This window comes from Anser brachyrhynchus (genome assembly GCF_964034855.1).
Source record: "Anser brachyrhynchus genome assembly, chromosome: 1".
Taxonomy (NCBI): Eukaryota; Metazoa; Chordata; class Aves; order Anseriformes; family Anatidae; genus Anser; species Anser brachyrhynchus.
Genome location: NC_137694.1, coordinates 205,447,097 through 205,470,974, shown reverse-complemented (window position 1 = coordinate 205,470,974; position 23,878 = coordinate 205,447,097). Strand labels below are relative to the sequence as shown.

Below are 23,878 nucleotides of genomic sequence, written 5' to 3'. Positions count from 1 at the left end.
GGGGTATAAAAATGCTTTTTTTTGTTTTGGTTTGTTTTGGTTTGTTTGTTTTTAATCAATATTAATCAGAAATGTGAAAGATGTGGATTTAAAAATTCTTTATTGTATCTATATCCACAGAGGTGTTCCCTGTAACTTAAAGAAGAGAATGTTTCTGTATTTGGAAATCCCAAAGCCATGAATTCATTAGAAAGTCAGGACTAGCCAGTGACAACAAAAACAGTATTCTGTATTCCAGGGATACTTCAGCAGCCTTGAAAGCTTTTCTTGTTCAAAATATATTCACTAGTGTCTTTTCTGTAATGAACAAAAGATGCAAAAGAGGTAATTCTCATAAAACCTTGATTAATCTGTGTATGCTTACAAGTGTCATTACGTTGGGTGTAAGAAAGACTGTATTTTTGAAGCAGCTTGACAGGCTGGGGGCTAATGCCTGTATCGTACTTCTGTGCCTGTGCTGTGAGTTATCTGGAGCAGGACATGGTTATGGCAGTGCTCCCCTTGACTAGCCAGTGGGTATAATCCTGCCAAGTTCTGTTGTCAGTCCATCGGTAAGAATAATGTCAATAGTAATTAGTCACTGCCCATTTTCATCCCTCTTGTCATCTCTGCTCTCAGGGGCAACCACCGCCATATTATGCATGCTTCCAGTCCTGCCCCTGTCTTGCAGGAAAGGGAATTCCTTTAGCACTCCCTTTTCATGGGATGTGACTATTGCCTGTGCCACTCTTTAATCTCCTACAGGGAAGAAAAAAAACATTTAAAAATTAAGAAAAGGCTACCTTATGTGCAAGCCAACCATTTGGATAAATGTCATGCTCAGCCTGACATTTCTCACTGCCAGTCCTGTGGATAGCTGAGCAAGCTGGGGCTGCAGCCCCCAGGGGATAACAGGGGAGACACGCAAAGGTCATTGTGATTGCAGTGGAGCAGATACTTTAAAGCAGAACCCAAATATAAAGCATTGTAGCGGCTGGCATGCAAATTAAAATGTAAATAAGGTTGACAAGCTTTCCAGCAAGACATCAAACTGCCAAAGGGCAATTCTGCCTTCTCCAGGCCTTTTTGCCCTTCATGAGCATGCTACAGCTGTTTCCTTGGCCAGCAAGGATAGTAACCTCTAGGGGAAGGAGGCATATTAAAGTCGTAGTGATTCTTAGCAGCTGTCACATTTGCAATGGTTTCTTTTCAGAATGTTTCATAATCTTTTTTTTTTTTTCAGTGTACTTGCCTTAGAAATTTACATTATACAATCACTCTACATTAATAAACAAAAATATGCATATATCCATGGACAAGCATCTATTACAGTCTTAAATCTATGAAATTCTTACAAGCTTCATGAAAGTAGGGTAATTGTGAGAGACTATTCCAGGCTTTTGACATAATTATATAGCAAAGAAATCAGAAAGGTGAGATGAGAGAAGAGAAAGTCATTCATTGAGTTGTATTTAAAATGTAGCAGAAGCTAGAAAATATTGATAAAGGTGAGATGGGTTTTTGAAAATGAGAAATAGAAGAGACATAGCTGAGGTAGAAGTCAAACGATACAGAGTCTTGTAGTTCTTGGAATAGATTCACCATCAGTATCCTGTGTATGGGAGATATGTGGGTAAAGATGATTATTATTACTTTCAGAAGTGTGCTTTGATTTTATCTTTTTTATTATTTTTATTATTTTCCTAGTGACTTAGTTCTTTTTATTTTAATGACTGGCGGGAATTCGAGTATATTTTAAAACACATGTGCATTTAACCAGCAGCCCCCTTGTCATGTCTCCCCTCCCTTGGAAGGGTTCTGCCCTCTGCTACCAGTGCCCTTCAGAGCAGCCGTTTGGCAGGCACTGCGCAGCAGAGCCAGCTGTGTGGCAAACCTCTACAAAGCTGATTTTTGTTTCCCTTTGTCAGTGCAAGATACTTGCTGCCTGTTGGGATGCTTTTAGAGGCCTCCTGAGCCAGCCATCTCAAAACAGGAATGGTTTGCTGCAGTAATAGTGTCTGCTAATGTCTCATTACAATCAATTTAAATGCTTCAACTCCACTGAGAGCTAATAACACATGAAAGTCAAACCAGGCTCCTAATTTCAAAGACATATATTTTTTTGTAATGAACTGAACTATTATGCCCTGTTGAAAGCTCCACTATGAAAGGATTTTAAAGCTGCATTTGTAGGGTCATTAGGAGCTCCTCTTATGTATCTTCTAAGCTTTGAATAGTCAGATATTCTCAGCTTTCTGTTTATCTTCAAAAAAATAATTAAGCTTTATTTATTGCCCTTTGCTAAATACATATTTAATAGTATTAAAAAATTAAAGTATGACCTGCCTAGCTTCCAGCAAGCTTCCCATTACATTTTATAGAAAAGACAGTTTGTTTCACTGTCCTTTATTCACTTTATTCTGATATTTCCACTCCCAACTCAGTCTCTATCAACTTGATTTTCTTTCAACTAAGTGGCCTTGTAAAAAGCAAAGTTGAAGTAATGATAGCAAATTGCACCTGAAATCATCATGGGCCACTCTTCAGATGGAAATCTGCTGGGAGAATGGAGACAAATTGAACCCAACGAGCTCAATACATGGCAGAAGTTAGAGAAACAAGAAGAAGATGCATACATAGAAAGGAAAATCAAATGTATTGTTTTTTTTGTTTGTTTGTTTGTTTTTTTGTTTGTTTGTTTGTTTGTTTTTCCAGATCTGGAATCAGTGGGATATAGAAAGCTTTGGGAAAACAGAAGAGCAGTTAAGCTGAAGAGGGGGAATAGAAAGCAGGCTTATGTATTCTTTGAAAATGTAAAAGGAAGTCTTCTCCAACTTATTGTATACAGGTAGTTTAAGAGGAACAGTGGAGAAATGAGGCAGATGAGTGGGAAGGACAGAAACACGGGGATCAGACACCCTGGCTGGGTAAAGGACAAGGAATGGGGCACATTGAGGTATGCTTGGCAGTGTGCAAGTGAAGAAATACAGGGTTGGTGCTCAGCAGCCCAGGGTGTGCTGAGGGCTGTGGGAGCTGCAGAGAGGATGCCTGGCTCTCACTGAGCCTCTGGTGGGGTACAGATGGAGGGTAAGGGGGTGTATGAGCTGGGAAGTGTGGAGCTTTGTGGCTTTGCTTGCTCTGCAGGGGTTGTGGTGCTAAAGCTACTAAGAGCTCACAACTGTCCACTTGTTTTCAGCTCCTTGCCACAGCTCACTGATCCCCAGTGTTAATGCTCATTAAATCTTTAGTAATCTTTAGTAGAATGGCCCAATCAGTTGTAGCCCCACATGAGAAGTGATGGGACAGTGGGGGCAGAGACCATGCAGGCTATTTTTGCCATGAAATGCAGTGTGTTGTGAAATTACATCCTCTAGTTGTAACAGAAAGAGTCAGGAGAAGGGGAGGTCAGGGTTTTGATTTGTCATGTTTAGGACAGGGGACAGAAAGGACAGAGCACAGACAAATACCCTGCTGCTATTGACAAGGGCAAGGAAGACTGCTCCACTCGGTTCCTCCTCTCCTCAATGGAGATGGAAGGTCCTCTGGAGGATGGTAGCTCTGACCTGAGCTGTGGGCAAGCCTGAGCCTCTCATTTGAGTCCCTAAAAGATTAACCCCAATAGGCTGCAGTCAGACTTTTTGAACCCCCTGCCATCTACCCACCTCAAGGTTCTGGGTGGGAGGGCAGTGAACAAGAAGGGATCAAGAAGTAGGACTAGATTGTGATTGGTCTCTTTGGCATTATTTTGGTAGCACATCTCTGCAGGAGGATGACCAAAGACTGCAGCTTTAAACTTAAGGAGTAATATGCAGTCATAAGATGTACGGGACTGTAGCCTTGTGAAGGAAGGCAAACCAAGCAAATTGAAAAAGTTGGTTTAACACAGGCTACAGAAGAGAGGGGGGAAAAATGTATTTAGCCATTCCTAGCATATCTAGACACTGTTCAGACCGTACAAGAATAGTCCCAATTACAAGACAGCTTAGTCGAAGCTCTGAAGCTTAACTTGGCCTACTGCACTGGCAGGTGAATATTTATCATCTTCTTTTGTTTGTGCATGTGGCACCAGGGAAAGTACATTGCTTTCCCATTGAAGTCCAACACAACCCTCTCAAGATGAAAAGATAACTCATCCTTGAGATCAGGAATCTTTGGTGGGACCAAGCAGCCCCTTGGACCACTAGGAAACAGGCCAAAGAGGCTGCCTGAACCCTTTATGCCTTCAATTTCTATGGCTAGACTAGTACACTACATATCCATTTAGGAGTGAATTTTGCGATAAATTTATCCAAAGAAGATAGCTCTCTATCACAAGAGTTTTATCACAGGTGAAAGCTAAAATGGGTTTATGAGACATTCTTGAAGCATTCTCTAAGTCCACAGGCAAATATTGTTACTCCACAAAATGCCACTGCAGTCAGATTGGTTTGGGCGTCACTGATTTTGTATGAATTAGCACAAATTAATTTTCACATTAACCTGCTTACAGCCATGAACACTGCACTAGGTACTAGGGGATTCAGTTAATTACAATAATAATACTTCTGTGCTAATTACAGGGACACACCAAAAAGGTTTCTGTAGCAATACTGACCCATTTTATCGCATGTAGGCCACTGGCAGTAATGAGCTTCATCTGTCCCAATTGGAATGCAGTCATTTTCTTTAAGGTCTCATTTCTGACATTTGCAGACTTTTTCAAAATGTTTTCACTTGCTAAGCTATTCCTTCCTGTCTGTTTAGCTGTGTTCCCCTTTAAATTATTATTTTTAATTTCAATATATTTCTAGTTTTGACATATTTCAGATTACTATATTGCCTTCTCTTCTGCATTGTAAGCTAGGAGGAATGATCCTTAAAAGGAGCAAAAAAAGCTTCAGATGACATATTAGGAATAAAAGCAGTTGCAAGGAGAGCAGAACACCAGAACAGAACGTTTGGGATGGTTGAAGTGTCTCAATCTCTGGGGAGCTTTAAGAACAAATTACACAGGCATCTGTACAAAGATATAATTGTGGCTTATGCTCCCTGATGCCTTTATGCTCCCAAGTGGCTTTGAGGCTGGCAACCTCTGGTTCCTCTTCACTCTGAAGGGCTCAGACTCATGCTCCAGTTGCAAATTTCTGATGCCTTGCAATCATGTGAGCATGTGCTGTTTGTCCTTGGAAAATGCTAGGCAATGCAGTTTGATGCAGTCTGTTACCATAGAATTATAGAATCACCTGTTTTGGAAAAGATCTTCAAGATCACCAAGTGCAACCATCAACCTGACCTACTGAGTCCCATCACTAAGCCTCGTCCCTTAGTGCCACATCCACATATCTCGTACATACCTCCAGGGATGGGGACTCCACCACTTCGCCGAGCAGCCTGTTACAATGCTTGACCACCCTCTCCATGAAGAAATTCTGCCTAATATCCAATCTAAGCCTCACGAGGTGCAACCTGATGCCATTTCCTTGTGTCCTATCACTTTTCACCTGAGAAAACCTGAGAAATCATTGAGGCCTCAGCTAAATCATCCCATTGTGCTTCAAAAAATTCAGTCAGTTGCCACCACACAGAAGACACTTAGGAACTCGATCACAAACACCGGCCCATAATACACTTCCAGATGATCTCACCCAAGCCACTCTCTTTTGATCTGAGTATGTGTCTTTCTAGGGAGAATGCACAGGAAACTAAAGTCATAACTTGTTCTTCAAGAAGTTTAAGTTTTTGTGGGTTTTGACTCTCCTTGTCCAAACTGGCTCTGAAAGTTGTACGGGTGTGACCTTCATCAGGGCTAAAACACATAGGTGATCATCTTGATCTACTGCCTTTTCCTACATAGATCATACTGGACATTCACAAGTGGAAAAGCAGAAAATCAGAGTGTCTTGAAGAAGTGAGCCTACCAAGGCTGAACCAAAGCATAGTGCCAATAAAATATTACAGAATATCACCATTTTTGTCAACAACCTCTTCAGGAAAGGGAAAGGCAGTCTCCAGGGAGTTACATAATAAACAGATGTCAGATAAATCTCAGGGCAAAGCCATAGATTGTGGTCTTGAAAAACTGTCACCGTATTAAAAATTATGATTTCCCCAATGAAAACGAGTCTAAAAGAATTTGCTTTTCAAGGGAACATATGGCACTGCAATCCAACTGCTGTCACTAGCTGTAGGCTGGTAACTGTGGGGAAAGTCTGTGCCAGTAAACAGTTAACATTTTCAACAGCCCCTTTTTCTCTCTCTCCCACCCCCTCGCTCCATCTCTCTCTCTGCATTCTATATATGCACACACACACACACATATATTATGTGTTCTCTCTCTCTCTGTGCATTGAATTGAGGTAGGGTAGTATAAAACACTGATAAAACAAAAATAACCACCATGGTAGAAAAACAAAGCAATCACAGAATGACTGAGGTTGGAAGGGACCTCTGAAGATCATCCAGTCCAACCCCCCTACAGAGCAGGATCACCTAGAGCACATTGTGCAGGATAGCATCCAGGTGGGTTTTGAATATCCCCAGAGAAGGAGACTCCACAGTCTCTCTGGGCAACCTATTCCAATGCTCTGTCACCCTCTGTTCACTTTAGAGAACAAACTGCTGGTCCTTGGGAAAAGCTGATGAGGTTGTCATTCTTATTCCGTGATGCTTGTCAAAGTCATGAAAGAATACAAAAAGCCTGGATATCAGGTGGGAAATTTTCAGCACTTCTGTTTTCTACTAATCTTTAAGCCTTGTCCATAATGTGGCTCACCAGCACAGCAGGGAGACAGAAGAAGTCTTCTTCCTGCAGGATTGACCTATGTGCTGTGGTTAGGCAGATTTGGGTGATCCATTACAAGATACTAAAGAATTGGCACAGGGAGCATAAAGGGTCTTCCAAATATCTGTTTAACTACAGATAGTGCTTTATCTGGGAAATGATACCCATAGTGCCCGTCATAAGGAAGGGAGAAAAAGGAATGATGTGCAGTCAGGAGACTGAGAGATGCATAAGTCTCAGTAGTATGTAGAAGTACACTTTAAAACAGCTTTAGAAACAAACAGGGAGGTAAATGCAAAATGGGATAAAAAAGTGATAGTTTTACTTTTTTTTTTAGTAAAGTTGAGAAAATTTTCCACATATCAGTCTTTGAAAATGCATTTAATTTTTAGAAAAGGAATATGATTGACATAATGTATCTGTTTTTTCAGGGGATCGTTTGATAGTGTATGATACAGGGCACTGCCATTTAAAACAGCATATAGATTAAACGCTGTAAAAGAGAGGCAAGCATAGCAGGTAAGACTGAAACAAAAACTGGATTGATTATTTAGCAAAATGGAGATTGGTAGGTGAAATAGTGCTCTCTCTGTAAATCTGTCGTGTGAATCAATATACAATGGAAGAGCAATTTACACAAAGTCACTGTGTTGGTGAAAAAGCCAATAAGCAGACTTCGATGGCATTTACTTAGAAGAATGAATCTAGCCATTTGAGGACTGGATTCTGTGTGTGGTCTTCCAAGAGTTATGAAATGCCAAAATTTAAGTAAATCACAGACAGGATTTGAGCAGTTTATCAAGAGGATTTTTGGTTTTGATTTTCTGTTAAGGCTGGAACTGGGTTTAAGAAGATCTTGTCTAGCTAGGTCTTTGTGCTTTAAAGGTTCTCTGGTTCTGCGTGTGATGAGCTCAAGAGTGACAGCAGTGATTATGAGCCATTTATTTGATTTTCAGACATTATTCCAATTTTACATGATCTGGTGATCAAGCTAAACAACATTTCAGAGCACCCAGACCATCAAATATAGCCTCTGTGTCTAATTGACAGCCAAGTGCAGAACATATATGTTTGCACCTAGATATCCTGTTGCACAGTACTCAAAATATTCCTTGTAATAGGCTAAGAGGCATGCAGGGAGCTTGACTTATCCTGAGGTAACATATGTATTTGTCTTTTTAAAATTCATTCAGGCTTGTAATGTGCTCAACCCTTCCCTATTAGTTGTTTGCATTAATAATGGTAATCCCCCTTAATCAGGAAGCTGTAGCAAACTAATGTAATTCTGTGGCTGCTTTCAATACTGCCTTTTAGAAAAGATCGATGCGCTTGGGAATGTTTTCATCCCTTTTATTCCTTTCTTCATGCTTTACTTTTTGTTCAGGACATTTGGGATTTATTTACTTATTTATGGTAAATATGGATACTTTTGTTTCTAGTTTTTCTCAGTTCTTTTCAATTAAGTAGAGTGTCCCAGACAGCCTTAGGAGATGGCAGAAGATACCCTCGTGTGGAAGAGCAGTATGACTATCAGAAAGTGAAGGAGTACAGAAGGAGGTAGTTCTATTACCCAGCAGATTTCAAAGTGAGGAAGGGAATGAATCGTTTATGAATTGCATTATTCAGAATAAGAAAATGGCACTAATCACAATAGCAAAATAATTCAACTAAAATCCCACTCTGCGCTGGTGCGGCCTCACCTCGAGTGTTGTGTGCAGTTCTGGGCACCACACTACAGAAAGGACATTAAACTGTTGGAGAGTGTCCAGAGGAGGGTGACGAAGATGGGGAAGGGCCTAGAGGGGAAGACATGTGAGGAGTGACTGAGATCACTGGGCCTGTTCAGCCTGGAGAAGAGGAGGCTGAGGGGGGACTTCATTGCAGTCTACAACTTCCCCGCGAGGGGGAGTGGAGAGGCAGGCGACCTATTCTCTGTTATCACCAGTGACAGGACCCATGAGAACAGTGTTAAGCTGAGGCAGGGGAAGTTTAGGCTAGACATCAGGAAGAGGTTCTTCACCAAGAGGGTGGTCGCACACTGGAACAGGCTCCCCAGTGAAGGAGTCACTGCACCAAGCCTGTCTGAATTTAAGAAGAGATTGGACTGTGTGCTTAGTCACATGGTCTAAACTTTTGGGCAGACCTGTGCGGTGCCAGGAGTTGGACTTGATGATCCTTATGGATCCCTTCCAACTCGGGATATTCTATGATTCTATGGTTCTATGATACTTATCCCTGTTTATTTTCAAAAACATTTCCTGATAGTCCTTCTGATCTCTGCTTTTGCTGGTCTGTATATCTATCCTGGTATGTGTATCATAGTTCCTGCATCAGGTAGTACTGGCATTCTCGCTACTACTTAGTTTTCTGCTTTAACCTATACTTTTATAATGACTTGTGGGGTTTTTTTTTGTCTGTTTGTTTTTGGGTTGGTTTTGTTTTCCTGTTGGTTTTAGCTTTCATGCTGATTTATGGAATTAATAAAATCACATTAGCTGACCTTCCACTCTATTTTAAGAACTAAACTCTTTTAGGAACCCCATTGTTATCTCTTCCCACTCTGAGTATATCAGAATTTAATGGAATATAAGTAGAAAATTGGCATATGATGTCTTTGTGAAAGTTTTCATGAAAATTTTTGTAAAACTTCAATTGGGAGTTTTGAGCTCTGATTTAGCAGTTGTTTTTGTTTGTTTGTTTTTTTGTTTTCATTTCTGTCTGAAAATCAGATGGGCCAGACTGACCTACCTTTCCCCTTTTATATCGAAAAATTCTTGCAGTAGTCATAGTCACATCATGTTTCTTCTTAATCACGTTAAGTTGTTATTGATCCTGAAGATGAACAAATAGGATTGTACCCTTTTTCTTTTCCCAACAAGATCTAGTGCAAACCAAATCCAGGTGGCATCTTATGCATACTATGGAAGATACCACCTGCCCTGGTCTGCCCCCAGCTCTGTATTGCTGCCTCTTCACTTTTGCAGGTAGAGTTTCATGTCTGAGTGCTTCACAGTCTGCATCAATCAGACTCAGCCAGGTTAGCATAAGTAGTCTAAACAGTCTAACCTACTTAAATCTCACTGAAACACGTTTGGGAAGACTCACATGAGCTATGTAGCTGATGTGGAGTGGCACACACAAGACTTTTGGAAGGAGGAAACTTATAAACAGTTGGAGGCAGGGTAATAACCACTTAGCATCAGAGCCCAAAAAAGAGGAATAGCTAGCCCCTGTAGATCCAAGGTTAGTGAAAACCACAAAAACTACTTCCCTGTATTGCCGTGCCTAAGAAACTCTAGCAACAGTCACCTCTGTATTTTGTTTTCTACTGTCAATTCATGTCTTTAAGATCTGGAAGCAGGCTAAGTCAGCATCATCATTAAGATGATATGGCTAATCAGTATAAAATGCTCAGCTCCCAAGAAACAGAACTACTCTCGTTAAAAAGAAGCAAGAAAAAGCAGTGAAGCAATAATAACAAGTAACAATTGCCCCAGAACTGTGATTTCAGATGGGGTGTTGTGGAAATTGAATAAATCTCTGAAAATAAGATCCTCCGCCACTAGCCTGAAGCAATGAAATAGCTAAATGAATTAGCTTAGCTATTAATAGAAAGCAGTTTTTTTTTTTTTCCTTTGCAATGTCCCACATAAACATTTGTTGAAGAGAAAGGATTCCAACGCAGGGAAGCTTTTTTCACCTTGACAGAGAGTCATCTTGTACCTAAAACACCAAAGATATCTTTAAACATTGCTGCACTGTACAAAATGGTAACTCCTACAAAGCTATCAAGGTTAATGAGACATATGCTATTCTGCTGGGCAAGCATGGCTGTGCAAGTCTTATGCCTGAGGTAAAGAGATGTGCCCAGCTTTTCCAAGATCTCACACTGTGCTGCCAAGGCAGACCATATGTGATATGTTTGTTGCAGAGCTTGCCCCTCCTCAGACGTGTGCACACAACGTTGTCCAAGATGTCAGCTCAGTGTGAGCCTCGTGGAATTTGAAAAAGTGCCCCAAACAGTCCTGTTTAGTTTGGGTGTGCACCAATTCAGATAAAGGGGGGACAAGTTTTTGAGGATACAGTAAAACTCTGTGCAGGTAAAAGGTTCCCAAAATCTTGGGAGAGAAGGCAAAGTTGTTTGTTGAAGGTGTTGAGTGGCACACAGTTTTCTTCAACAGCTGGGAGAAGCTATAAGAAATTCCCAGCTGAGAGTGCAGGCTGATGCTTCATAAGCCAAGGATAGGCTTTAAGGGGATGGGTAGAACAACACCTCAGTGGCATACAAAGTCCTTGTCACTCACTAACAGCTTGATTAATTTTAGTACATCTCTTTCATTATGAGGCATGAAGTTGCTGAAACTGAAGCTTCCAGAGACTAATTTGGATTGGAATTACATTCCCCGTGACTATGAATAGAGCACAGTCTTAGTCTCCTGAATGTATCGTGGGAGGAAGATATCTTTTCAGGTGTATTTATATTCAGAACTAACACAATATAAGGGTTGTATCTAATGGTGCAACAGATGGAAGAAGCATTATCTTCAGTAATAAAGTAAGTGAAAATAAAGTTAATAGTGACGTTTAGGCAATGAGGCCAGCTACAGAATTAAATTTTAATTTGAAGGCAGGCTCAAGTGTAAAGGCTTTACCTGTATATTCATAAAGGAAGACAACCAACTAATATCAAAAAATAAAGAAATTAATGGTCCTACTGTGCTGAAGTTTTAAAGGCCAAAGCAATGAGTAAAGTCAGTAAATATGCCTGTGTCATTATTGTTGAAAGGTTCCTGAAAAGGTGTGTTGAAAATATTCCAATAAAAATAAGCCAGTATATTCAAACTCATAAAAACTAATAAAATGTAAATGTATCTTCCCTTTCCTCAATATTGAATTCTGTGTTTTTCATTTCCTTTGAGTGAGCTCAGGGGAGTTGTATGACTGATAAGAAATAGAAGCATAACATGTTCTGTTGCTCATTGCATAGTGAACGGAGTAAGGCAATTCAAGCAATATTTTCTCCAATAAATAATGCACGCTATTGCATTGTCTATTGATGGCATCAGAATTGTATGCATTTTTTCCTGTCAAGTGATGAATTTAACTGATGTTAAATCTAATTGATCTTTTGGACTCATTAAAAGCATAGCACTTGCCATACCATATTAGATCCAAAGCCAATCTTTTCCAGAATCGTGTCGCTGGCAGTGGACAACACCAGACACAGCATGTCTGGTGAATATAGGAAGCAAAGGTACAGTGAACTGTACCTAACCACAGCATGCTTCTTTGAGGTCTGTGGTAACTTCTTAAAGAATAAACAAATATTTTTCACCATCATTAACTTGCTACATAAAAACTCGCAACCTCAGACTATAGAAACTATAACTAAACTTCTAATCATCTAAAAACAGCAGTCAAGGTACTTTTGGCAAAAAATGGTTCAAGATAAAATGTTAAACAACAAACAAAATGTCATAAAAAAGACATAAATTGCTAACTGTAAAATTAAAAGCAGTTCACGTATTTTTGCCCAGTCCTTCACTTTTGCTTCCAGAGGCTTCCAGAGCTGTATGATGCTAGGCACCTGGCAGGCATAGCTAGGGACACATCAATCTGTCACCCAAATATCTGCCTTAGGTGCTGTAGTATGGGTACATAGTGTGTAGTATGTCTTGTTCTTTGTGACTCACTCAGGTTCACATTATAAATCAGCAAGAATCAGACCCGGTCCTCCGAACTCTTGATACCAGTCTGCTAACCTTCCTCTGGCCTCCATGTGTAAGATGGGGTGACTGCACAGCATTGTGGGTGAAGGGCAGAAACTACTCACTTTTGAAACAAATGCATTCTTCTATTATTTTAAATCTTAAACCATTCAACCAAGACATCTGCTAATATGGGGCAGAGGGAAGAAAAAAAAAAAAGATTTACATAAATAGCACAAATAATATTGCCATAATAATAGTATCATGCTCATTGCTATCTCAGATGTTCAAAGCAGAACGTTTGTGACTTGCTGCAGTAGCATACAACTTGTATTTCCACAGAACAGAACAGTAAAAAAATCTCAGAAGGCTTAAACTGGCCTGGATCCACTGAAATGATGCCAAATTGTTACAGACGCAGAAGCTGGTCTGGTAGCTATTCCATTATTATGGTGTCTAGAGTTATTTGACATACCCTTTTTAAGGTGATAAAATTCTCTCTCTAACTAATGCCTTTCTAGTTGATTTTTGCTTGTTTGTTTGCTTTTCTTTTGTCTGTTAGTAGTGTTGTCTGTTGAAATTGGATGATTTGAGTTTTCCTTTCCTTCCACACCACCCCATTCGAGTCCAAGAGATATATATTGCCTTTTCCAACCTCCCACTTACATTATTAGCAATCATTGCTTCACCATTTGCTGTAGTGGGTTAGAGATGCATTATTTTGGAAGCACAAAAGCAGCAAAAGCATCATTTATGAAATCTGTTATCATCTAGAAGCAAACAGTGATGATCCTGAATTACACTGGAAAGCAAATTTTGATACCTGCTGACAGAACAAATTTCTCTCTAGAAATGCTAACACTGAAAGAGTTCAAGCTAATAAAACCTTGGACTGTGATGCTGCACTTCTATTTTCACTGTTGTATACTTTGTCAGCATTTCAGTTGCTTAACTTTATTTATAAGATCAGGTTTTTTTTTTTTTAAGTTCTCTAAATTCAATCAAAGCTACAATCTTTATTATAAACTTAAAAGTGAAAAATAATAGTAGTGTAACTTTATAAAACTCTGCAACTCTTTCTCATAAAAGAGCAGCTGCATCTTTATTCATTTTTCTTAGTTGTTCTTTATTTTATTACCAAAAATTATCATGAAACCATCAGATATAAAATCTCTTTGCTATTTTTAGATTTAGAAATTATTTGATTTTTCACTACAATTTTCTAAAAATTTCTTGAGGTTTAGTCTCTTGCATTCATTTTTGGTCTCTCAAATACACCTTAGACTTCCAAGAGCTTTCTTGTATGCTCAAGTACAATAAATAGTCTTTTAGGCCATTTCCAAAGTGATTTGGAGAATTTGAACCTAAGATTTCAATATAGTGCTTATTTTGATTGAAAAAGTCCTTGGCCCATATGTATGAAAGGACTTAAGTCACAACAACACAACATCACTCATCCTATCCGCAACATCTAGGCTTCCACCATGGATCTCATAAACTCATGGTACAACATGCGGAGGAGCTTAAGCACTGAGGAATCAGTCTCACAAGAGACTGCAAATTCAGTCAAATCTTGGGCCATCAAAAGTTAGTCCATAGGAAACTCAGAAGGAAGGTGGATATTTAGAAACCTCCTCCACACCATGTAGGTACCCACCTGTACAGTTGTAGAAGGGGAGGCGAGATGTTAAGTGTTTAAGTCACTTCAGCAGTAAAAATGTTGGTGCCTGCATAACCTCAGATGCCCAAGTGGATTAGGCAGGATTTTGTAGATCGTGGTTTTGACCTTGGCCAGATAAACTTGACGTTTCAGTTTAGGTGCAGTACTGCTAGCTTTTATTGTTGTTGTTGTTTGTTTTGTTTGTTTGCTTGTTAGTTTTTAAGGGGGTTAGTTTTAGGGGTTTGACCATTTACCTTGTTTTCATTTCTCAGTATGTGACCTAGGGAGAAGTCTCAAGGTGTTTGAAAGGCTATCCAGTCTTTTCAACCTAAGCAAGTGCTTTTCGAAACAAACAATTACATTAATATTCAAAGGTTAGAATATGTGTGGGTGCCAGATTTAGCACTTGGCAAGCTGCTGGAATGGGGCAGAAATGCAAACACCAGCTCCCTGTCTGCATATTCAGGCTAGTGTGTCCTGTATGAAGCAAACAAATGTTGCTTGTTCAAACTGGTGTCCATATTTGATAAATACATTCAGTTTTGGCCTTGGTTGGGTTTGGGGACAATTCACACTGTAGTAATTCAAGCTGACTGCTCTCTCTCCTGACTACTCAGAGAGCTGAGCAAGCCAGTTTCAGAAAACAGACACTTGGAAAAATAGATGCTTGGGGCAGCACTGCTGGGGTTAGCAGACACTGATGTCAGAGTCCTGAAAAAATAGTATTGCTGTCGCTGCATCCAGACCATGGCTGGCAGCAGCAATCTCCACTCCTGCACCCAAAGGCACTAGCTCCACCTCTTCAGGGCTAGTAGGTTGTACTTCCACCCCTGGGACAGCTAAATTCAGGTCTATTTGCAATGCTGTTATCTTGCACCATCTCTAAAGCTGAATATGAACAAGCACCTCCCTCCATTTCTTCTACCCTGTTTCTTACAGTGACATTTCCAGAGCCATAGGCCACCAGACACCATTATATGATCTGGTCTGACCTCAGCAATGACATAGGTTACTGTTTGCTCACCCATTTGCTGTTTTGTCTAATATCTAACTTTATCGGTTTCTTAAGCAACTAGAATTAGTTTGTGAGATCATTAGTGATGCAGGCAATGGGTAGGACCTTTGCAGATGGATTTTGGTAAGTAAAAATTTGGCATATTTCACTAATGATGCACTCTGGCAGCAATACGTTCTTTGTTCTTCCTTTCTTGAAAGGGCATGAAATTAGTGAATCAGCCTTAACTGCATTTCTTGTCAGTATGCCACAACCTTAGCGCCCTTTTAATTGTGTAGGAACCTTTGAAGTATATTATTTAGATTCAGTGCTGAGTTTGAAGGGAGCACGAAGTGTTTTTTCTAGACTTTAGCACTGCCACTTGCTTGCACTTAGCAAATGCAAAGCTATTAGGAAGCAGCTCCTCTCATATGACCTCATATATTAAGAAATGCTAAGAAGAAAGGACTTTTTCCCAGTGGGAAGGGCTACCATGGCAGTTCTGAAAGCAGAAATGGATCATCGCTTGTTCATTTTCTATTCACATTTCAAAAGCAGCAGTCACTGTAGTATCTAGGCATCAGTAAAAGAAGTAGGAGGACTGAGACTAAAGAAGCTGATCTGAGCTGGGTTAAATACTATCTGCATTGATGGCCTTGCAGTTTTTGGTCCAAGAATTTGTTGGGAGAAAGGGGAAATTGTACATTTTTGTATTTTTTTTTATGCACCAAATATGAAGAAGGTACTTTAGGAAAATGTGGACCCATAAATTTGGTAATTTTCAAATTATCTATGTATTTCAATTCAAAGGAAAAAAAAATCTCAGGATCACAAAGAAACAGAATTATCATTCATGCTTTAGTATTTCTTAATGAAGCAGAGAGCAGTACCTTGAACCATGTATTTCCACTACAAACTTATTAGAGAAATTTTAACATGTGTTTTGGTTTCAGAATGTCTTCTGAAAACAGAGAGATCATTTAATTCAGAATAAATTTATAGTCAGGTAAAATCAGTTAAATTCCAGATGCCCCTGCAAGCTAGAACATAAAATGTAATATCATCTGACCAACCCATAGTCATCTGTTTGTCTCATGTGCTGGTGTTGGAGTTGCAAATAGCTGGATGCTGTGCTAGAGAGTCAGATTTTCAGTCCTCTCTTCTCACTCTCCAGATTGGTGTCTAAATCTGGGAGTCACTCCCACACCTCACATACAGAGTCTGCCTGGGACATGGTTGTTTATTAAAGGGAAAGCTGCCATTGCGGCTGCTCTGATGCAAATCATTCAGATCCTTGGCCTCATCCAGGTATACAACATCAAAGAGACTGAATTGTACTATGTGTTTACTGTGTACTATGTGTTACCATGTATCCAGCACATGACACAGACCTAGTAAGAACCCTGAAATCTTAGTATTTTGTCTGTATGCAATGGACCGACATTGTGTGAGGAAAAGAAATAGGGGCTCTTTCTTTTTAAGGTCACCTTTCCTATTTGCCAAGAAGAAATGTTAAATTCTGTTATAATGAAACAGAAGTTAAACAAAGCCCTGCTTGGAAGATGATTATTTACTAAATAAATTTTAGAGCAGGCGAATAGAACAAATATGACTCACAGAGAGCAAATTTAAATCCTAGACTGGGATAAACATCTCAAAACTCAACCCCACTTTACAAAGCAACACAGGTTTGGAGGAGCCTTAGTTCCTTTGAGGATTCGGGCTTTTAAATCACTGAGAATTTTAAAGATGTGCTGTAGGTGAAAGAAATACCAAGAAACAATCTAAAGAATAAATTTGAAATACAGTCTGCATGTAGGAGTGTCTCTTCTCCTGACACGCGGAATTTCAGCTGCAGTCAGTGAAGTCACAGGTACGTGGGAAGATTGAAGAGCCATATAACACAGCAGCACTTCCCAGCTGATTGGCAAAGTAGCCACTGTCACTTAAAAGATCAGTAGGCAATGCCAAATAAGCTCAATGGAGAGGGAGTTAAAATTCATCATCAGAAGAAGGGAAACAAACAAAACAAACAAACAAACACAAACCCAAATTAAACCACTCTGGTAAGCCAGGTTGAAGGTAGCTAGCATCTGTGCAAAACGTGGGATCTTGGAAAGGTCAGATGTTATTATCCAATGAAAAGTTAAAGGGCACTGAATAAAATGAATTAGTTGTTGCTGCAAAGCATCTAGGCATTCTGGGAACAGAGCCAGTGTGAACAACAAATGATCAAACAGAAATAATGCTGAGATATCTGCTAGGAGAAAATGAGAATATTGCTATATTACAGCATTCTCACATAGCTCAAACAGCAACAAACAGCAGACCAATAGTTTGTAAATGCACAGTAACGATTTGTTTGCTTAAACTGAGAAGAGTTGTGACCTGATGAGATGTACCTCCATCCCTTAAGGGAGGAAACCTTGCATGCTGTTTTCGCTTCTGCTCCAGACTTGCTGTGAAGAACTGTATATCCTCCTTCTGAAGCAGTCAGTAAAATAAAACATTGGAGTGCAGGGAACATCATCTTTTCACTGGCATCAGTCTGCAACATCTTACTCTTCAAAGTGTCACTGACTCACTGAAATGTTTTTTGTCCACCCCCTCAAGTTAGCCTTGTATCTCACATTGGTAGATTTCCCAGTTTGGGGTTGAATTACAACTCTGTTGCTGGAGTATTGACTTTACATTGTTGGTTTCAAGGAGTTAAAGATTGTTCCCAAAACTTCAGCTTTTCCTATTGCAACCCGAAACTCAGCACATTAGGCCAGATGAGCAGAGGGAATGCTCTGGCAGGATGGACTGTTGACCAGGCTGTAAGAGGAACGTGTCCTTTCAGAGAGGAGCCTCACCAAATGAACCCTTGTCCCAGCCCTGCCCCGTGTTGCTAGTCAGCAGGTCACCATGTTCTATAAAGCTGCCAAAAGAGCTATGAAGGAGAAAATTATCTGGGAGCTCATTGTAGGACATCTTTACACAGCTAAACAGGTCTGGAGTTTATGGGATCACCCACCCTTAAGACCCAGTTATGGCTCCACCAATAGTTTGTAAATGCACAGTAATTGTTTGTTTGCTTAGACTGAGAGTTTTAGCAGTTTTGGTCCTAAGTGGGCTGCGTTAATAAGGCGGCTTATTGCTCGCACAGGAATCTCACAGCTCTTTCAGGGATAGACTTTGATATATCTCCTTCAGTTCAGTGGGATTTTATACTAAATGCTTGGCTGGAGAGTGACTTTGCATGGACAGAAAGTGATGGGATGAGGGGGAATAGTTTTAAACTAAAAGAGAGGAGATTTAGATTAGGTATGAGGAAGAAATTCTTCACTCAGAGGGTGGTGAGGCACTGGAACAGGTTGCCCCATCCCTGGAAGTGTTCAAGGCCAGGCTGGATGGGGCTTTGAGCAATCTGGCCTGGTGAGAGGTGTCCCTGCCCATGGCAGGAGGTTGGAAGTGGATGGACTTTAAGGTCCTTTCCAACCCAAACCATTCTATGATTCCTTGATATAAGTCATTAGTACATCATCCCATTGCCCCTACCAAGGTATCTCATTGTTTGGAAGGAGGAATGATATAGTGGAGGCCTGCTTTCAGCATCCTTTTTGCAGAATGTATGGTATCTGATAACACACTTTAAAGCTTATTTCCTTTTCTGAAACTGCAGGAAAGACAGTCTAGCTATCTGAGGGACTGCACAGTCAGTGTGGAAAGTGTTGAAATGTTCAACTACTGCAATAAAGAGGTCATATATTTACCTAAAATAATATGTTAATCTGAGGTTCTATTAGACCTCAATTTTCAGGACATGCCTTACACTCATTAATTTAATATTCATTTACATTTAGCAGCCTTAATGATTATATAATTATATAGGTCAAGAAAACTAAAATATCTTCATTCTCTCTCTCTCTTTTTTTTTTTTTTTTCCTTTTTTTTTTAATCTCCTTAGAGTACGCTCGGTTTGAGGCAAAAATCCATGACCTGCGTGAGCAGATGATGAATCACAGCATGAGTTCTGGGTCTGGCTCCCTGAGGACTAATCAGAAGAGGTCACTGTATGTCAGGTGAGTAGGGAGAGCTTTCTCCTGGGAATATGTCACCAGCTACCTGGTCTGTGCCTGACTTTTGTGTTGTGGGTTCAGCTGGGTGTTGAAAGAACTTTAAGGATCTGAACTGAATTGAATTGAGAAATGCATCAATCTTACAAGCACAGCATCATTAATGTGAAAATTGGATAAGGCCCGATTGCTTAATCCTATCATTTCAAGCTGTTTTCAAAGAGCATTGTACTTTTATAGTGATTCGGTTTTATGAGATGAAGATTTCTTACCATCTGTCAGCTCTTTGATATCCGAGATGGATTTTGTGGTGTAGTGATGCATTTCTGCGTTTCTGCGATTTTGTGGTGTAGTGATGCACGCGTTTCTGCGTGAGGCCTCGCCCAGACATAGAACGATTGTTCTTATAAAGAACAATTTTTCCGCAAGACATTCTCACAAAACAAGGACTATTATATGCTATGCTAAGTATGTGACAGTCTGCTGCTCTCCTCTTGCACGTGTACCCTTTATCAGTCTGCACATCTATCACACTGCAACAAATTTACCATCTACCTAGCAAGATCAAATATGCAGATGAGACCCTAAACAAGCAAATGTAGGTAGCTTAAATGGGGTAGTGAATAGCATAAAAACTGCCAAACTGTAAGCCAGGTGTAGTAGTGGACTGCTACAAGTTTTGCTTGGACTGTGTTTGCTTGGACTGTCTATTGCCATAGTCATTGCTGGCTGTGAGACTGGGAGTCACCCAATTGGCCCTAGCAAAGCTCTTGCTGTCACTCATGCCTTTTGGGACTTTGGGAGACTATGGGACTCTGTGCCAAATATCTTAATAGTCTTAATAATTATGCTTCTCTAGGCTTCTCATTTTTACTTTTTTTTTTTTTTCCTCATGCTCAGCATATAATTTGAAATTCCTGACAATCATGAAGTAAAGGGAAGCAATTTGTCAGCCTCCAGGCAGTGATAATTAGTCATGGGGGAGCTAATTCAGGTGATAACATTGCAGAGATCCAATTAAGGCTAGATTCTCCATTTTGTCATTATGCCCTCAGCATGAAGGGATAAGGTAACGCAGAAGGAAGGAAAAAAATTGTTAGCGCTGATGGTCTTATTCTAGTGGACAACAACCACATTAAGCACTAATTGGTACTGTTGCCAGAAAGGGCAAAGACTAAAATGCTGTTACCAGAGGGCTATTGGACAAGATCAGGTTGGAAGCATCATGCGGTGGGTATTTTCCAGACCCAACAACGAGTGACTTTGTAGTTAAGAGTTTTGGTCGACTCCTTGAAATTGCATTTTTAGAAAAGCTACAGTCATTGGGCATGTAGGTACATATCCAAGCTTACTTTGCTTTGAGGTAAGCCAGAACTCAAAACGTGAGGAAGAACAGTGCAAGAAATCAAAGCCAGCAACCACAAGTCAATTCAAGTGTATATATAAGTGTCTAATGCAGGACCGTGAATAACTTACTGGTTTGAGCTGCAGCAAAGCTCAGTTACCCCTGTATCAGCATCGACCTGGTAAACCCTGCTGAGAACCAGGGCTTATTATCTTGCACACAGAGCCAAGCTAATATATCTCTGCTGCATCTGGAGTAGCCTGGTTCCTCTGTACAGTGTTGCTCTGTTTGCACTGATGAGCCTGGCTTTCTGCTAGTTCATGAATTCTGGATGTGGTCTGTCTCACTAAGCTGATATGCCCTGGTGCTTCACTGCAGGAATCTTTGGTGTCTTAGCCACATATCTAAATATCACTTCCCAAACCATAAATGTAAAATCTGTTCTTTTATTCCAGACTTGCTCAAAAAAAAAAAAAAATGCCCTAAACCTCTCAAGCAGAAATCCTCAAAAGCCTCAGTCTCTTTTATTAACATGAATTTGTGCAGTCAAACCTACACAATTGGCTGTGTCCAACTCTGAGAAGTCTGCTTGAGAAGCTCTGTATTTTGCATATTATTATAATGTGTTTGTAGTGCAGCAGTGCCTGGAGCATTGTGCTAGGCACTGTTAGTTCAAATCATACACTAATTACAAAGGTACCTTATGTCTACATTAAGCACTGTAGAAAAAAATAAATGTGGGCTGGGAAATGTGCTTGTTTTCTGAGATTGAAATTTTTACGGCACTTTATGCATAAACTCCTTACAGCTAGCAACCCCTGTAAAAAGTCTAGGATTCACCATATTTTGGTATTCTTACAATCCATGACACTTCTATTTCAGTTGATTATTCTGGCCAGCGTCTGCAAAAGAACCAGAGGCAAATTACCATATGTTGCAAATCTGTAGCTGTAAAGCCAAGTCAAGTTTGCTGTTTTCCCCTCTTTGGTATCTAGTGATTTTCCTGTCCTTCACTGAATACAAGCATAGTCATTTTTTAGCCAGAGAGTTTAATCAAAGCAAATTCCAGTGCAAGGAAATAAAATTAAGTTCTATATATGTTGTTAACAACTGAAAATGCACATAATAATCTGCTCGTTGTAAAGCCTAAAGGAAAGAGGGTGAGAAAAAGCAAAGCTCTGTGAGATTTCCCAGTGGATGCAGGGCTCATTAAATGCAGGTTTTTCTTACTTACCTCACAATCTCTGATTTCCCCCCACTCCCACCATCCTCTGGCTTATGCTGTTGTAAGAAAATCCATCTCAGTGTGCAGCCACCTTCCATCAGTCTCACTGCTGTCTCAGAATCCTCTTCAAAAAAGTGACATGCCAATAAAATCGTTTTTATATCCAGCATTTTGCTTGCTGTCCACTATGCAGGCAACATCTTCACACTGTTCATTTTGTTTCCCCTAACTTTTAATGACCAGAGCATACTTCTATATCTTAGCTAGTCACTCTGAGGCTCTCTTTGGATAGAAAGAGAAGGACACCTCCAGGGAGGGAATCTTCATGCATCTTATTCATCTAACCTGTTCTAGACATCTGCTTTAGAATTATTCTCTCCACAATATATGTTTCTACATCTGTATCTAGGGGGCAATCCAGCCCCCTACTGTAACAGCACAATAGTTTTAATTAAGATATATAAAAGTAGTTATATTAAATGAAGTGAGGTGAGAACTTAATGTGGAAATAATGGTTTGAATATAGGACTAGAACAAGTTGGATGAAAGCAATTAAAAGTCACATTTAAGCAATGTATATACTACATCAGGAAAACAATTGCGAATGATTTATTCAGGATAAATTTTGTAGCTCTGACATGGTCTTTTTTTCTGTGCATAATTTTATGTTTCTTATTTATTTATCGTTTTATTGTTTTATTTATTTATTGTTTCTTATTTATTTATTTGTCTCAGTCTGTCTTAAGACTTTCTGATGCCTCCTAGAATATTTTCCATGAATTTTCTGAAAACGTTTTTTCAATACTTACTATTCCTTTTGTATCATAACCTATGTCTCTGGGATGTTTTCAGAAAGGTCACACCACTAACGGCAAAGTATTAAGAGACTTCAGGGGAGGACTGAGCAGTGGGGCATGCTGTTAACTCTTTTAGGAGCTCACATCCTCTTTGCCAATCTCTCCAATGAGGAAAAAAAAATACAAAAAGCAAAAAGCGAGAGAATGCATGTGAAAAATAGCAAATTCTATTATTTAGAATTCATTTGTTACTGATGTTAAATTAATTTAATTTGAATTAGCTGAAATTCAATTATTGAGGACCAATTCAATTCTTTTCAATTCAATGGGATTCATCTATCAGCTCATGATTAATAAGGAAAGGAAACAAACCTTTCACCAGCTAAGTGCTGTGCTGTGCTATATACACACGTAGTTTTTTTTAGTATTACACATGCAAATTTTTATCTTGCTTTTCTCTGTATGTACTCAAGCTTTTAAAATCCGCTCTTGTAGAACTATATATTTGGTTGTTTTGAAATAGATATGTGCTTTCCTTTGTCCTTGTAGATCCAGATCCATAGCTGAATTTTTCAGCCAGCTTGTGAGAACTCTTAGGAAACGCTAGATGACATTATTTAACGTAAAGACATGACAGCCTTTTGAAGGTGTTGTGGTTTAACCCAGCAGGCAGCTAAGCAATACACAGCCATTTGTTCACACCCACCCCACCCACCTCACCCTCACAATGGGATTGTGGAGAGAATCACAAAAAAGGGTAAAACTCCCGGTTGAGATAAACACTGTTTAATAGGATGGAAATGGAAGGGAAATAATAATTATGATAAAAGGATATACAAAACAAGTGATGTACAATGCGTTGCCCATCATCCACTGACCAATACCCAACCAGACACCCAGCAGCGGCCTCCCCCCTGGTCAATTACCCACATATTTATTGTTCATCATGACACCACACGGTACGGGGCATCCCTATGGCCAGTCTGGGTCAGCTCCTGGCTGTGACCCCTCCCAGCTCCTTGTGCACCCCCATGTACCTCACTGGTAGGGCAGCACCAGGAGCTGAATGTCCTTGGCTCTATGCAAGCACTGCTCTGTGACAGCTAAATATTGGTGTGCTATCAGCATTAATTCTCGTCCTAAACACAAAGCACAGCACCATACCAGCTACCAGGAAGTGGATTAACTCTATCCCAGCCAAAGCCAAGACAGAAGAGTTAAGCATTAGGGAAGTACAGTACTTTACAAAGTTTGGTGAATGCAAGCAGCCTTTGAAACTTTAGTATAAAATTATACAGCTTTGGAGGAAACTGAGAGCTTAAGCATGATGAAGGGTTTTTGTTCAGTTGATT

At 39.8% G+C, this 23,878-nt stretch overlaps 2 protein-coding genes across 41 annotated transcripts in view; one reads left to right on the top strand and one right to left on the bottom strand.

Annotated features, from left to right (window-relative positions):
- The window catches only part of LOC308190440 (uncharacterized protein), a 304,946-nt gene that overhangs the window by 70,990 nt on the left and 210,078 nt on the right, over positions 1 to 23,878 (bottom strand). The window lies entirely within an intron of this gene.
- Positions 1 to 23,878, top strand: part of DLG2 (discs large MAGUK scaffold protein 2) — a 1,042,459-nt gene that overhangs the window by 922,017 nt on the left and 96,564 nt on the right. For all 39 annotated transcript variants that reach the window (XM_080581564.1, XM_080581542.1, XM_080581576.1 and 36 more), the window contains one exon: positions 19,051 to 19,165. In XM_080581564.1, coding sequence (XP_080437690.1) covers positions 19,051 to 19,165 — 115 coding nt within the window. The remainder of the gene's footprint in view (positions 1 to 19,050; positions 19,166 to 23,878) is intronic.